This window comes from Colletotrichum tamarilloi (genome assembly GCF_030869305.1).
Source record: "Colletotrichum tamarilloi strain Tom-12 chromosome Unknown Scaffold_201.1, whole genome shotgun sequence".
In the NCBI taxonomy this organism is placed as follows: Eukaryota; Fungi; Ascomycota; class Sordariomycetes; order Glomerellales; family Glomerellaceae; genus Colletotrichum; species Colletotrichum tamarilloi.
In genome coordinates, this window is record NW_026849584.1 from 1 (window position 1) to 13,747 (window position 13,747).

The following is a 13,747-nucleotide window of genomic DNA, read 5'->3' on the forward strand; positions in this document are numbered from 1 at the left end:
CCCTAACCCTAACCCTAACCCTAACCCTAACCCTAACCCTAACCCTAACCCTAACCCTAACCCTAACCCTAACCCTAACCCTAACCCTAACTTTTTAATAGGAATGCTTTCAGTAGGACATCCTTAGGAACCTAAATAGGATATATAGGAAGGCTTAAGACGACTTTCTGTCTTTCTAATTTTTTACCTCTATCCTCGGCCCGGTGTCCGTTTCCTTAACCGAAATATAATTACGTTTTTATCCTAGTATAGAGACTTTTTATTTCCTCTTTTACTTACTAAATCTAGACTTCTTAGCCTTCTTTGTGACGTACGTAGTGTATTAAAATTGTTGAAGTTAAATAGTTTATGTGCTTGTTCAAAATTCAAAGAAATAGTAGTCGAATAGCTTGCCTAGCTACCTTAACTTAGTTTACTTAATACGACTTTAAAATCCCTCTTACAAACGTACCTCTAATATTCCTCGCGGATATCTCCTCGTCCTTATCTTAGATAGAAGCGTGTTTATCTAATTACTTACTCAGGGGTAGTCGAAGGTAAGGTATCTAGTCTAACGTGACTGAATCCCAACTCTAAACTTTTCGGGTTCGGAAAGTCGGACAAAAGTCTCCACCAAACCCCATAATCCCGACCCCGAACCCCCCGCAATTCCACCCACGGCCCCGAGCCCGAACCCGAACTTCGCGGCCCGTGCCTCCATACTCTCTTATCCAAGTGCATAGGTGAACACCATCTCAAACCAGTAGACATTCAAATTTGAGGCATGCTCTGCTCAGACATTGGTTCGCATGCAAGGAGGGAAGTTCCTTTGGGTAGTAGCTCTGCCATTTCAACCCAAAGTGCTCGGTTCTCCGACCGACCGAACAATCTCACGTAAGACTCACTTCCCGAATCAAGCGCAATGAGCCTCCACGATGGCATACCAACGATAGCCATCAAAACTAGCGATGAAGCAATTAGATCGATTGGGTACCGCAAATGCGCGGGGTCGGCTTACAGGGGAAATGTCTTACCTACTTACTACTTCCTATTGTGGCTACGCCAGTGGCAATTCGACCTGGTGCCAACACATGAATGGAGAACGCCTTCAGATCAGCGTCTGACAAAGGAACCCCGCCAACATCATCACTCACAAGGCAATAAAAGATGAGATTGAACCCGTCTACATCGTGAATCCTAAGTCACACTCACGCAACCCATCGTGATATCTTTCCATCTGACCCAATTCCCCCAACCCAAATCTCCAACCGCCAAAATGCCCTACTTCTCCCGAAACCCCTCCTTCAACCTCTTCTACCTAGACGAAGGCCCTCGTACGGCATCCCACACAGTCCTCCTCATCACAGGCCTCTCGTGCGAAATGCACGACTGGTCCTGGCAGGTCCCCTTCCTCCTTTCCCACAACCTCCGCGTAATCTCCATCGACAGCCGCGGTCAGGGCAAATCCTCCGCCCCGGCGCCGGACCCCAAAATCCGCACCTGGCCCGGCGTCGAGAAATCCGCCGACGGGGAGGTGATAGACTACTACCCGCAATCCACAGCCGAAGACATGCTCGCCATTCTATCACACCTAGGCATCACCAAGAACCTCATCGTCATCTCGCATTCCCTAGGTGAAGCGGCAGGGTACTACATTGTCACCACTCGTCCGGACCTCGTGAAAGCATCCATCGGCGTAGACCCAATCCACGCCTTCCCCAATGCCATCCGCGAACGCGACACCTACCTCTTTAACGACCCCGAAGCCCAGGACAAGATCATCCCGACTCTCATCGAATTCTTCGGCACATACTGCTACTCCCCGGAATGTCCAGCCTGGCAAAAGACGTGGCACCTCCGCCGCATGGCACAGTTCGACAAGGCCGTCATGTACGCCCTGTGTTGGGGTGGCTGGGGAGACGCGCAGAGCCTGGGCAGGCAAGAGAATGCAGTCAAGGCCTTTGCGGGAAAGCTCAAGTTCCCGCGCCTAACGCTAGGTTCGAACGAATGGTATGTTGGTACTGACCGTGATCATCTGCCGAAGGGCGATGAGGCGCTAGATAAGATTGTGGTGATCGAGGGCAAGGGCCACTGGTTTCACCAGCTCGAGAGCGAGGAGTTTAATGGGCATTTAGAGAGGTGGTTTCAAAAGATCGGCGTGCTCCCGGCGGTAGAAGCTGGCACGGCGTCATGAGTGGAAGGCCGTGTTCCAGCTTTCTAGTCAAGTGTGTTGGGTGGTTTGGAAGGGGCTCAGATTCAAGTGCCGGCGGCGGCGTTCATAGTGTACGGACTGTCAGCCGCGACGCGGACGGTAAAGGGTCCTTCACGGGATGGTGTGGGACGCACCGTGACGGGGCTGTGAGAGGGGACTGCCGGCCCCATTCTCGGCCCTGCTTCTCGTAACCTTAAACAACCTTGATCTCGCCCTAAACACAGGCACAAACACAATAAAGGGGTTCGGTTCCTCACGAGTCTGTGTCGTGCATCCTGGAATGTAGTTGACTAGTTGTTCTGCAAATGAGTCGGACTCCCGTCCATTGAGTTATCCGGCAATTGGGATTTCCAACACACATGACTTGGAGTGGAAGTGATGTCTTTTCAGCTCTGCCGACCGAAGCGGCTTTAGGGTTTCACGGGATGGTAGTTGAGTCCGTCGCCGATGGAGGATAGGGCCAGTAGCCGGCGCTGGAAACTGGTGACGGACTGCTTGACATCGGAAGCGCGATAGAGTTGGGCGTGTAAGAGCCGCTCATCGTGGACATCGCCGAGGCCCCACAGTTCCGGCCAGCATTGCCGTCAAACGCCGGCACGCACTCACTGTTGCGGCGTCAATCAGCGGCAAAGGCGGGGATGGATCATGGAGGAGGACTAGGCGGGCTTCCAATGTGAGTGAGGTGGCTGAAGCGTTGGCTGCGTTGTGTGTGTGAACGGACGACTGGGCAGCAAAACGGCAACCCGCCGGCGGCGGTGCAGTGGCCGTGAGAATGCCGTCCGTCCAATTGGATGTGTCATGTCGCATGAATAACTTGCCGACTAAGTCCGTCGGCGATGAGGTCGGCCTGTGGCGGCCCTGTCTAGGATCCCGTCGCAAACTCTGGACGAGTCCGCTGCCGTCCCTCTCCATGGTTGCGTTGCGAGGATCCGAGCTCTTCGCTTCTTGTGATGTGCGCGCCGTCAAGGTCGGGGAAAGTTGGGGAATTTCGTCTGTGCTGCTCCATCCACGGGGAGATCATACTCATGGGTAAGGGTGGAAGAAGATGAGGGGTTCAACATCAGACCCAAGCTCCTTTTCTGCCCTCTCACCCCTCGCGGAATTCCAATGCAACGGCTTCTCTCCCACCATAGCTATGAGGAATCCTTGACGTCAGACTCTATGGCTCAAAGCAGAGGTCCAGTAACGGCATCGAGGGGAAGGTTGCTGACGACGCTAAAAGCCTGTCCCGCCTTGCTCCATAGGTTTTCCATGGGACGAAAGGCATCCTCTCTCGAGTAAGTGGTATTGCTTGATCCTTGAATCGCCGAATAAGATGCAAAGGGAATCTCGATGCTAGTGTCAGCTCGCACTATCAGCTGCTTTTGGGAACCCCATGGATGATAGTTGGGTATTACATGTTGCGCCATCAGCCAACTCTGGTAAACTTCGTACCTGATTTACAAACATAGTGATATGGCCTAGTCAGAAATTCCACCCCCTCGGTGCCTGGCAAGGTTCGACAAGCCTCGATTTCATACGAATGCCGCGTTTTGGCATCCGAGACTTTGCCATCCATCCATCCAACGGAAGAGACTTTGCCATGGCTGAACAGCCTTCTGGTTGGAAATAGTAGCAATGGGGTCTTGGCTCGTCGTGGCTTGTGGATCCAGCGGCATCGTATGCCGCAGATCATCTGGCTGCTGTCAGGGTCCAATGTCCTGCAGCTCGATGGGGGCACGCGCCAACGTATCAAGAACCTTTCAACGCGTGTGAGCGATTATCCAACAGGCAGAGACCCTGATGCACGAAATCAAGGTGTCGTCTGTGCAACTTAAGCCTCATGTTCAAGTCTGAGCTCAGGGTTTTTCGGCCTTAGACTCGGCGTATCATGGGTTCCTTTGACACCTCGGCTTGCCTTCTCAATACGGTTAGAATTGCAGGTTTGGCATTGGGCTCAGCATCCCTCTGCGCCAGCAAAGTCTGTCCTCAAGGTCGAATTGCTGACGACCATGTGTGGGACAGCTCAGTCCACAGCTGGATTCCCAACAAGAAAGAAGAGCCAACGAACAAAGACAGCTAGGTAACCGGAACCTGCCCCGGAGGATTCTTCGAGTGCGCCGTGTGAGACATTGGGCGCCCTAGTAACAAGCGCGGCGCGCTACTTGTGCGCTTTTAGAGTTTGACCGGTTCGGGGCAGGTCAAAGTGACGTCTCAGTCACTTCCGCCACCACCGGACGGACACCAATAGGCTTTGTCCTGACCCAACTCACCGAGGTCGTTCCCCGGGCCTAGGGACTACTGCACGCGCCGTGTTCGCCCGCGTTGCCAATGATGGATGAGTGGTCGACCTCGACTACATGGGATATGCCGCTACGACTACGAGCGATCTTAACCGGGATCAGCCAGATCAAACATTCTCCAAATTTCCACATTTATCGTGGGGAGCTTCCCCAACCTTGCCATTACGATTTGACCTCTTTACATAGCTTCAATGTCCGCAATTTCCCTTCAAGCGCGTCAGCTTTGGTCCTGTTGGGGTACTGCTGATGAAAGAGTCGCTCGAATGTCGAGCCCACACCGCCGCTGGATTGACGAGACCTAGTCGCCATGGCCAGCTTGGCCAAATCACAACAGGGCCATTCGAGGGTCGAGGAGAAGCGCATGACAGTAAGCCTCGGAGACCCCGGCGATGAGATGATATTAGCCAGGCTGATTTGTGAATGAAGCGCGACGGCCCCCAGCCACGAAGAGCATTCATCTCTGCGTCCCAACAACGACGGTCTTCCGGGTATCCAGCATCATGGACATCTAGATGGAAACACCGCCAGCAACCTCCATCAATCCGATATCAGACTGAACCGCAGGACAGCTCACCTGGGCCGCCGGTCCTTATTCGAAGAGAATCCTCCCAAACACTGCTGGATTCGGATGAGGAGCCGGAGCTCGTCCTTCCGAAATCCATCCAAGTCGGCCCAGAAGTATTATCGGTGAACCGCTTCTACACCAACTATGCCGCGCAAGCGAGTATCATGATTTTCAGTCGGCTTCCCGAGTACTACGATGTCGATCTCTCTGATGCCAGTCACGCACGACACGCCACACACGCTGTGGCTTTAGCGAGTGCCTCTCGATCACTCCGTCAGTCAGGGCTCATGGTCGAAGCTCGTCGACATTACGGCAAAGCCATTTCGACTCTGAACCAAGCCCTGCAAGACCCAGTTGCTGTGCGAGACGATGCCAACCTGGTCACGTTGTTTTTGTTTGGCATGTTCGAGGTATGCCTGAGTTGATCCCTTGGAAGCTAACGCCTATTATGTTTCGGGCTACTTTCCGAGTGTGCCTTAGCTAAACCCAGCAGGTCATCAATGGCAAGCGAGGCACAAGCACAATTGACTTGCAAGAGAACGTATTTCCCCACGGGGCAGGAGGCTTGCAGTTATTCAAGTTCCGGGCAGAACATGGCCTGACAAACGAAGTCGATAAAGCCTGCTTCACCTTCTTCTGTCATGCGGCGGTGAGTAGCATTGATCATTTCTACCATGAGCCCTCCAACTGATCTTTCTATGACAAGTTAATGGAGATGTTCATACAACGAGACCACTTGACGCCTCTATGGTCAATGCTGGAAGAAGTGGAAACTCCGTGGGGCAAAGGCCCGGTTCTCGAGCCGCTTGTTCGACAGGTAGTCGATTTCAAGAGAGCCTTTGACTTCAAGGTGCAAGTCCAAGGTAACTTGACCAGGTTAACCGAAAGCCCCCCGGAGGATTTGCTAGACCTCATCCGGAACGGGATCGATTTAAGCAGCGACCTTGAGGCAGCCGTCGCATTCCTCGGTTTCTCTGGTGCTTCAACATGCTCCGGACAGCAGCAAAAAGTCTTCAACGGTCTATTCTCACTGTCGTCCGAGTCATCCGTTGCTATCGCGCGAAGTCATTACCGTTCCCTTCGTGTATACCTCTTAGAGAGGATTATCGAGTTACGAAACACTCTAAAAGAGAGCAGCGGCAAAGTCGCCATAAGCTTAGGTCCTATGCCGAGTTGGTCGGATGGTGTCTCTGTCGTTGAAGACGTTCTCGAAGATATCCGAACGGTATTCGGCCTAGAAGGGAAGAAAGAGGCGCCAACTGAGGGCATTGCTTACAGAACCATGACAATGTTCTGGCCAATGGTTATGGTACGCACTTCATGTTTTTCAGGCCCCCATAATGGTAGGTGGGTGGCAGAAAAGATGCTTGAGTTAACCACGAAATCGGGGTTTGGCCTCGGTGTGGAAGCTGCGAGTGCTTGAAGGCATTGCTTCAGATCACCGAGGCGTTTCACTTTTGAGACAGGCTATCGGTCAGATCTATCGGACTTATTTCAAGACCCTTTCCGAGTAGCCTTCAGCTACATCGAAAGGTATATGGAAAATGGACAGAACGGCTGGGAATTTCACGAAGCTAGGAATCGGGCACATGAAAATGCATGTATTTTTGGTCATGGACTCACGAGTCACGGTCGGAACATGGGACAGATATCCTCCCATAGTGATGGCGAACTTACGAATAAGATACCATTAATGTTTCAAAATGAGGGCAAGGATGGGTATGCATTGGAAGCCTCGAGCTGTGATGATTGTATTGAAGCGTGTTTCTGGGAGTCGTTGTTGGCAATAATCCACCGCGCATGGGATGAGAATGGTCATCACGCTCTACTACTGCTGTCTTCGGTTGGGCTTTCGGGCAAACGATACGAGCGCCAAGTGGATGGCAAGCTCGAGCATTTGAGAGAATCGATCCGGCAAAGAATATCCGGAGGATTCATCAAGGTAGATGGTGAGTCTTAGACTGGCGCTGCTACGACGAATAGTGGCTCGCCGGTTAACTGCAGCGAGGGGAGCAAACAAGCCGCACGAAAGCAGAGAAAGGGTCGAGTGATTCTGTCAAACTAAGATGAGGACGACGAAGACGACTGCTCAAAAAGGGAGGCAGCGACGCGCAGGGTTTGAGCGCATGCCCTTTTTCATAGCAAACTGCAGACGCCACATCGAGACCTGGCGGTCGAGGGAGAGGAATGGCGTGACTCTCAGCATCAACCTGGGGAGACCTTGCTTGCGTGTCTCGGCCGTCGGAGGGGTTTGGAGAGAGTGTTGGGTGAGCGCAGGAAATTGAGGTTCGCTCCCGGTACGAGTGGACAACAAGGGCACTGCGGGTTGGTTGGGGAGCAACAAGCGACAGTGCAGGATTGGCATTCTGCATCGCACGCGGAGATCACCTGGCGTCTCCAGTGTCAAGTACCTGTAAACCGGTGTCTTTTGGCATATGTCCCGCTCGCAACCGCTTAGGCTGGTGACCGTCGCTTTGAGATGGCCTTACGTGCGTTGGCCCTAATCCGTCGCTGGTCGCTCGGTGGCCAAAAGACTACAACGCAGTCAGGCGGGATGCATTTACAAGAGACAGAACACGCGGGCGATTGGATCGCTACCGAACTCTGCAACACCCATTGAGAGTCCGCATCTCGCTTCTGTCCTGGCCCGAGAAGGACAGGTAGGAGAAGCAGGTCCAGCGCAACGCAGCTGGGCAAAGCCTTGAGCAACTCGAAATTCCCATGCTAGCGTTTGCCGGATTTCTCGAGTTTGGTTTGAATGTTTGGTTGCGGGTTTCTAGCTCGAGTTGGGAGTTCATTCGGTTTCCAAAGGCTATCCCGGCAAACCAAAGAGTAGGTGAAGGAGCGGATTGTGATCCGTGATTCGTGGAGACAAAGTCAAGTCCAGCCAGCCCGTGATAGGCAGGCAAACAACAGTGCAGTGCACTTTGAAGTCTGGTTGGACATCGTAATGAGGGGCTAGTCGTTTGCTCTTGCTGCATCGTTGAACCTCACCTGCACCTCCACGCATCCATGTTGTATTCGTAGTCCATCACATCAGTTGATATGGGCGAGAGGGTGTCCCCCATTACTGCGTCCCAGGTTGCTGGCACTCGTCGATGCAGGCTGGTCCCTGTGGCATCGGTATGGTGTTTTGCCTCTATTTTCGGTCTGATGGCCTGCTGGCAGCTCAGCCATCCGTGGTGGGAGCCCCAGCTGCGGCACAGCTAGATAGACAGTGCATATCAGGCAAACGATCGCATACAAGATTGGGTGCAACGAGTCCAGGCTCCAGGTATGCAGAGGCCAAACTAAGTGACTTGGCTAGGCAATCTGGTCAGATCTCATATCCAGAGCAGTCTCGAGGGGGAGAAGAATGACAAAACCCTTGAACTCTTAGAAGGAAGATCGTACCATAAGCCGTCAGTGGGCCTGTTGTCTCGATTCGGTTATTTCCAATCAATGGCATTTGTATCTCGATAACCGGCCACGAGGTGAGGGATCAACAGCAACGATTCGGATCCATCAACTTTACCGTGGACTTTGGAGGGGACCGCACCGTGTGCTGGATGATGACGCCTCGGGACCGCATGGTCCGACCGATCTGACCGACAAAACGGCGGGCTACGTAGGAAGATGCAAGATTCAAAGAAGGATGACGAATGAATTCTCGATATTTCGGCCGTTAACGTAGCCAAGTCCTCAAGCCACATCCACGACCGCCCGGGACATAAAGTGCATCAGGAAGGGCGGTCAGAGATTGGAAGACCAACATGCTGAAGCGGTGGTCTTGCAGGTGAAGTAAGTTGAGGTACCTATTCAGTGACCGAAAAAATCGACGCATTGTTTCTTCCTTTTCCTTGCGGTTCCTCTTGATCTGCCATGAATAGGTACCTAAGGTTGCCATGAGGTACCTTAGGTACCTCAGGGAGGCAAGAAGTGGGAGATGGCAGGAGGCAGGATGTGGAGGCAGTGAGGCAGGAAAGAGGTACCTGGGGTCCAGCCAAACGCGACTTCCTCCTGCACTGCAAGCCTGGAAGCGTGAATTGAGCGGAAGAATTGAACGCCGCGGCTCTTGGTCTCGCCAGTCATTCCCAGTCGTCCCCTCTCTCATTTCATCCAGATTGAGATTCAGACAGGCAGCCATCCGATCAACGTCTTGGGACGCACATCCAACGGGTACACTGCCGCCACGACGTGGTGGTGAGACACCAGGGCAGACAGATAATCGAAGGCGAGAGACATTCTACCCGTCTTACGTGCCTACTCGTCGACAATATCCGTAAGGCGCATCCAACTTTCTTCACCTTGCTTCGCTCCCTAATGTAGAGTACCTTATTCTCGGCCACATCATGACGATTCTGGACACTGTGGTGATCCCAATTGGGGCTTAGAAGAGATTGCCGGGTACTGGCACTTTATTTCTCACTTATTCTTCTCGTTTCCGGAAACATCAGTGACAAGCATCACTCATGTTAATCTCGTTCTCATGCTATCGGGATCGCATTCTGCTTGCTGAGCTTTCTTTCCCTCTCCCTGGTCAGCAGTTCTCTTTGTTTGCCCGGGCCACCTCCATTTGACTACCACCTTGCCCAGCCCTGCCCAGCCCTGTGTAGAAAAGAGCCTGGCGTTGGCCTGTGGAGGCTGTTTGTGAGGATGCATCTCCGCACATCATGTCTGGTTGGGTCTTGTTGATTGGCCCTAATACAGTGTGGCAGCCAAGATGATGCAGATGGATTGGGGTTTTCCATCTCACTCGCCTTACAGATCTCACCGAACCATCGTGCCGTCTTACTATCCCGCTGTGATGCCTTTCCGCCTTTTTCTCCCATGTAGAAATCATTCATCACCTTCATCCCCAGTCAGTCCAAAATCAGACTACTGCATCTCATCTCACATCCTATCTCACACTAGGACCCCGGCATCCCGTGTGGAGAGGGTTGAGAGCATCCAATATCCTGAAGGAATTCGCCCGGAGGGCATCTCATCGAGGCCCGTTGAGGCAGGTAAGGTAAGCCATCTACACATTCTCAGTCATCTCTTTCCTCCGCCTCCACCTCGACCTCCACGAATGGAAGACGGCACCTACTTTGCCTGGATAAGCTGGATTCGTTCGTCTTGTAGTTGCTTCCTCGAACAAGGTTGTGTACCAGTATCACACCTTCCCACTTCTCGTCCCTCAAATCCCCCTCTACCTCTACCGTACCTCCCCTCCACAGTGCTCTGTTTTGACTTCATCTCTTGGCAACTGCCTCCCGATGTATACGTTCCTTCTCTTGTCCCTTCCCCCCTTCTTCCGTCCTTCCCTACTTCCCCTTGACCCCTGCCCCTTCATCGCGTTCATTCACTCCCACTCACACGCGCAACCACCTCATCCTGGATATTCCTCCCTCGTGTCAACATTTGCAACTTGCAAGCCACGGCCTTTTTGATATTGGCACCAATTCCAATCAGAGAAGAATCCCGTCAGGTCTGCCTCGAATCGGAAACAGTCACCGCTTCCTTCCTTCTCGTCTCTCGATCCCGGCATTCAAACATCCTCTGCACTTTCTCTCGGCCAAGCCCCCCCCCCCCCCTCCTTCCCCTGCCGCCTCAGAGAAGATCTTCTCGTACCCGTCGCCGCTCGCCATCGATCTGTCCGCCCATATCCCTTCTTCTTCTTCGCCCGTTCTCGTTCGTGTAACTTCTCCTTGCGTCGGCTCTCTTCCCCGTCCAAAGCCAGGATTTCCGCAGTCGGTCATGCACCTCAGCGTCTCGACCAAAAGTGGCTACAAGTCTAGGCTGCTGAAATTAATACATGATCTCGCCTGCCCTTCTTTCTCGACCTCTCGATTGTTTCCTTCTCGAATACGCTCGAATCTCTTCAACCCGCTCCCTACTCGCCTCCGCTGGTGCTGCAGAGGCCAGCAGCTCGTCACACAGAGCTGCCGTCCAGCAACACGGCATATCACTCTGGTCTTCGGATCCTCGAGGCTTGTACCTCCCACCGGCCAATCCTTTTCACTGCTCTAGTCTCTGTGGGTTCTCATCGACTGGGAGTTTCGGTTCTTCCTTGTGCCACGGCCGCCATTTGTGCCACCTCTGCCTTTCGAGCCACGACCTACGCTTCATCTTTCGGTCCTTTCACATATACATCAAGGGGGCCGGGTCTCGCTGCATTGCAGACTGTATCTCAGCTGTTGAGATACGGAGGCAGGTATGCTTGCAGCTCTTTCCCCAGGATGCACTTCCCTACGCAGGAGACAAAAATGACTGACCTTATGACCCAGTCGGTCTTCGAGTCGCTGCCTCAATCAACGGCTCGATCACTCACCAAAGTTACCAAACTACGTCAAAGCGAAGACCTTGGTCATCAACCGGATTCATGGACGGTCAGGACGGGCCAGTTGCCGACATGGGCGAGAAAGTGCAGTCCCTCAGCCAGTCCCAGATCGACATTATTATCGCCTTGGAAAGAATTGGCGCGTCCCTGTCGTTGGTCGGAGTCACTCTGATATTTATTACCTACTGGCAGTTCAAGCGCATTCGAAGTGTTCCAAATCTCTTCATCGTCTTCGCGTCGATTGCCAATGTTGGTGCCAGCATTGCCTGTGCCATGGGCTACGACGGCATGCGAGCTGGAGCAGAATCCGCTCTGTGTCAAGCACAAGCATTTTTGCTCGAAATGTTCGTCTTCTCCTTCATTTGGCCTTTTCTGTACAGGCAGTGCTGATGACTCGATGCAATAGGTTCATGCAGTCTGACCCGTGGTGGTCTTTCGCCATGGCTGTCAATGTCTACCTCGTCTTCTTCGCCGGTGCCAATCCTTCTTCCTTCCGACGCTACATTTGGGTCTACTGCGCTATTTGCTTTGGCTTCCCCATGATCCCAGCCGTTGTTTGTCTCCTAGTCCGACCTCGTGGCCCAGATGACCTTATCTACGGAGATGCCACCGTACGTAGATGATCTTTCTGCATTCTCGCCATGAAGTACGGTGACTAACGTTCGCAGATATGGTGCTGGATAAATCATGATTGGTCCAAACTTCGTATATTCACTTATTATATTCCCATCTGGACCTGCATTGTTGGGTCATGCGTTATTTACTTTGCCGTCGGCTACCACGTCTTCCATCACCGCAATCAACTCCACAACCTCACCTTCAGCAATACCGGAAGAGACTGCAAAGACACATCCTGTTCGGATGAGCGAGACTCAGCAGAAAAGGTACGTTGTCAAACCGCCAGGGCTACTTGTGAATTGGCGTGAAGTTGACGATTCTCAGAACCTCACAACCCGTACCGAGTTTTTCTATGGAACCGCTGTGACGGATATACAAATTACAACGATGGTACCCAGGCCTTGGACTCCCCAGGTGCCATCCCTAGCCATTACAAAGCAGTCGGACGGTCAACAGCCCCGACACCAACAGTCATGGCGTACGAGTGAAGAGGATGGACACTGTACACCAAGCCCTCGGTTCGAAACCACATGCACATCAGACCCCCCGCCACGAAAACCCCGTCGATCTGTCTTTCAACGAATTGGGGGCGTTGGTACAAAGTTCTCTGCCAGGTTGGATCGTCTAGATCCTGTCAAGCTTGCATACCTCAGAACCAGTTTCATCTTTGCCATCTCTGTTTTGGTGACATGGACACCAAGCTCTATCAACAGAGTAGTCAATCTTCTCAAGCCCGAAGTTGTCAGCTTTGGCCTGAACGTCGCCAGCGCCACAGTCCTCCCACTTCAAGGAGTATGGAATGCCGTCATCTTCTTCATGACTAGTTGGACGACGTTCAGAGACGAGTGGAAAGATAGGGGTTCTCGTCACCAGGTTCGACTTGGAAGTTGCGGTATCGAAAGTCGCCAAGGCGGCGTTAGGATCGAATTCCTTCGCAGCGATCACCAAGACAGGTTTCGAAACGGTCGCTATGGGCACACGAAAGCTATCGGCAGCGATCAAACGAGTGAACTCGAGTTGACAGTCCCTTCGGGAGTCGGTAACGTCCGAGCAATGAGAGGATCTTTTAGTATATGATTCGTCGATTGCACCTACCGGAATTTGATGGGCCACAGATGAAGATTGCCGTATGGGCGACACCGTATGATTGTGAGGTGGTTGGGAACGACTCTGGATGTCAATATGGGAAATGCTTTGGGAGGGGGTGGCGAACACTTGAGCGGGACTTCTTTGACCGAGGAGGATACCAACATTCATTCACATATCACGGAAGATTTTGGAGTCGTATATTAATCGGAAGCGTGGCGGTCGGTCACGCGCGCGATCCAAGTACTTGCAAACTGCCTGACCATGTCGGCGATACAATGTTAATCATGGCAAAATGCCATCCTGTTTCGAACAAGCCATGGATACCTTTGAACGAGATGTCTGGGAAGATTCGCAGACTAGAGCGTTAGCCAGTTCTAGCCTCTGTAGGCTCTGGTTCTGGATAGTCAAAGTTTCTAATGGCTCGACCTGTAGCTGCTCCTACTTGAATGATTAGCAGTTAGCTTCGTCTGTAACAATACGCATTCAAGTCGATCCCCCTTGGAGGCGGGCATTAACTTTCTCGCCAACTCTGCAAGACGGCAGGCGCCTTCCAGAAGGCTCATTCTTCGGATTGTGACAGGCCCACTTCTTCTCGGGCGGAGGTCAAGGCCGGGTGTTCGCGAGATAAGGTGCTTTGTTAGCCCGGAAAGCGAGTGGCTCCGGTGCCCCACCACCTGCTGCCGTCCGGGCCGGCGCCATAC

At 52.7% G+C, this 13,747-nt stretch overlaps 5 protein-coding genes across 5 annotated transcripts; 3 read left to right on the forward strand and 2 right to left on the reverse strand.

Moving 5' to 3' along the window:
* Positions 1–1,255: 1,255 nt before the first annotated feature.
* On the forward strand, positions 1,256–2,173 carry CTAM01_16164 (alpha/beta hydrolase fold; the record flags this gene model as incomplete). The annotated part of the gene is made up of 1 exon (XM_060532157.1): positions 1,256–2,173. One exon carries the CDS (start codon positions 1,256–1,258, stop codon positions 2,171–2,173), a length of 918 nt encoding a protein of 305 aa, XP_060373248.1.
* Positions 2,174–2,609: 436 nt separating this feature from the next.
* CTAM01_16165 (uncharacterized protein) lies at positions 2,610–3,103 on the reverse strand (the record flags this gene model as incomplete). The annotated part of the gene is made up of 2 exons (XM_060532158.1): positions 2,610–2,796; positions 2,913–3,103. 2 exons carry the CDS (start codon positions 3,101–3,103, stop codon positions 2,610–2,612), a joined length of 378 nt encoding a protein of 125 aa, XP_060373249.1.
* Positions 3,104–4,780: 1,677 nt separating this feature from the next.
* Positions 4,781–6,379, forward strand: CTAM01_16166 (uncharacterized protein; the record flags this gene model as incomplete). Its single annotated transcript, XM_060532159.1, has 5 exons — positions 4,781–4,840; positions 4,900–5,448; positions 5,532–5,687; positions 5,745–6,263; positions 6,317–6,379. 5 exons carry the CDS (start codon positions 4,781–4,783, stop codon positions 6,377–6,379), a joined length of 1,347 nt encoding a protein of 448 aa, XP_060373250.1.
* Positions 6,380–8,519: 2,140 nt separating this feature from the next.
* On the reverse strand, positions 8,520–8,609 carry CTAM01_16167 (uncharacterized protein; the record flags this gene model as incomplete). The annotated part of the gene is made up of 1 exon (XM_060532160.1): positions 8,520–8,609. One exon carries the CDS (start codon positions 8,607–8,609, stop codon positions 8,520–8,522), a length of 90 nt encoding a protein of 29 aa, XP_060373251.1.
* A 2,772-nt stretch (positions 8,610–11,381) lies between these two features.
* CTAM01_16168 (G-protein coupled receptor) lies at positions 11,382–13,034 on the forward strand (the record flags this gene model as incomplete). Its single annotated transcript, XM_060532161.1, has 4 exons — positions 11,382–11,683; positions 11,746–11,950; positions 12,008–12,223; positions 12,282–13,034. The coding sequence occupies 4 exons, from the start codon at positions 11,382–11,384 to the stop codon at positions 13,032–13,034; spliced, it is 1,476 nt and encodes a 491-aa protein (XP_060373252.1).
* Positions 13,035–13,747: the final 713 nt, after the last annotated feature.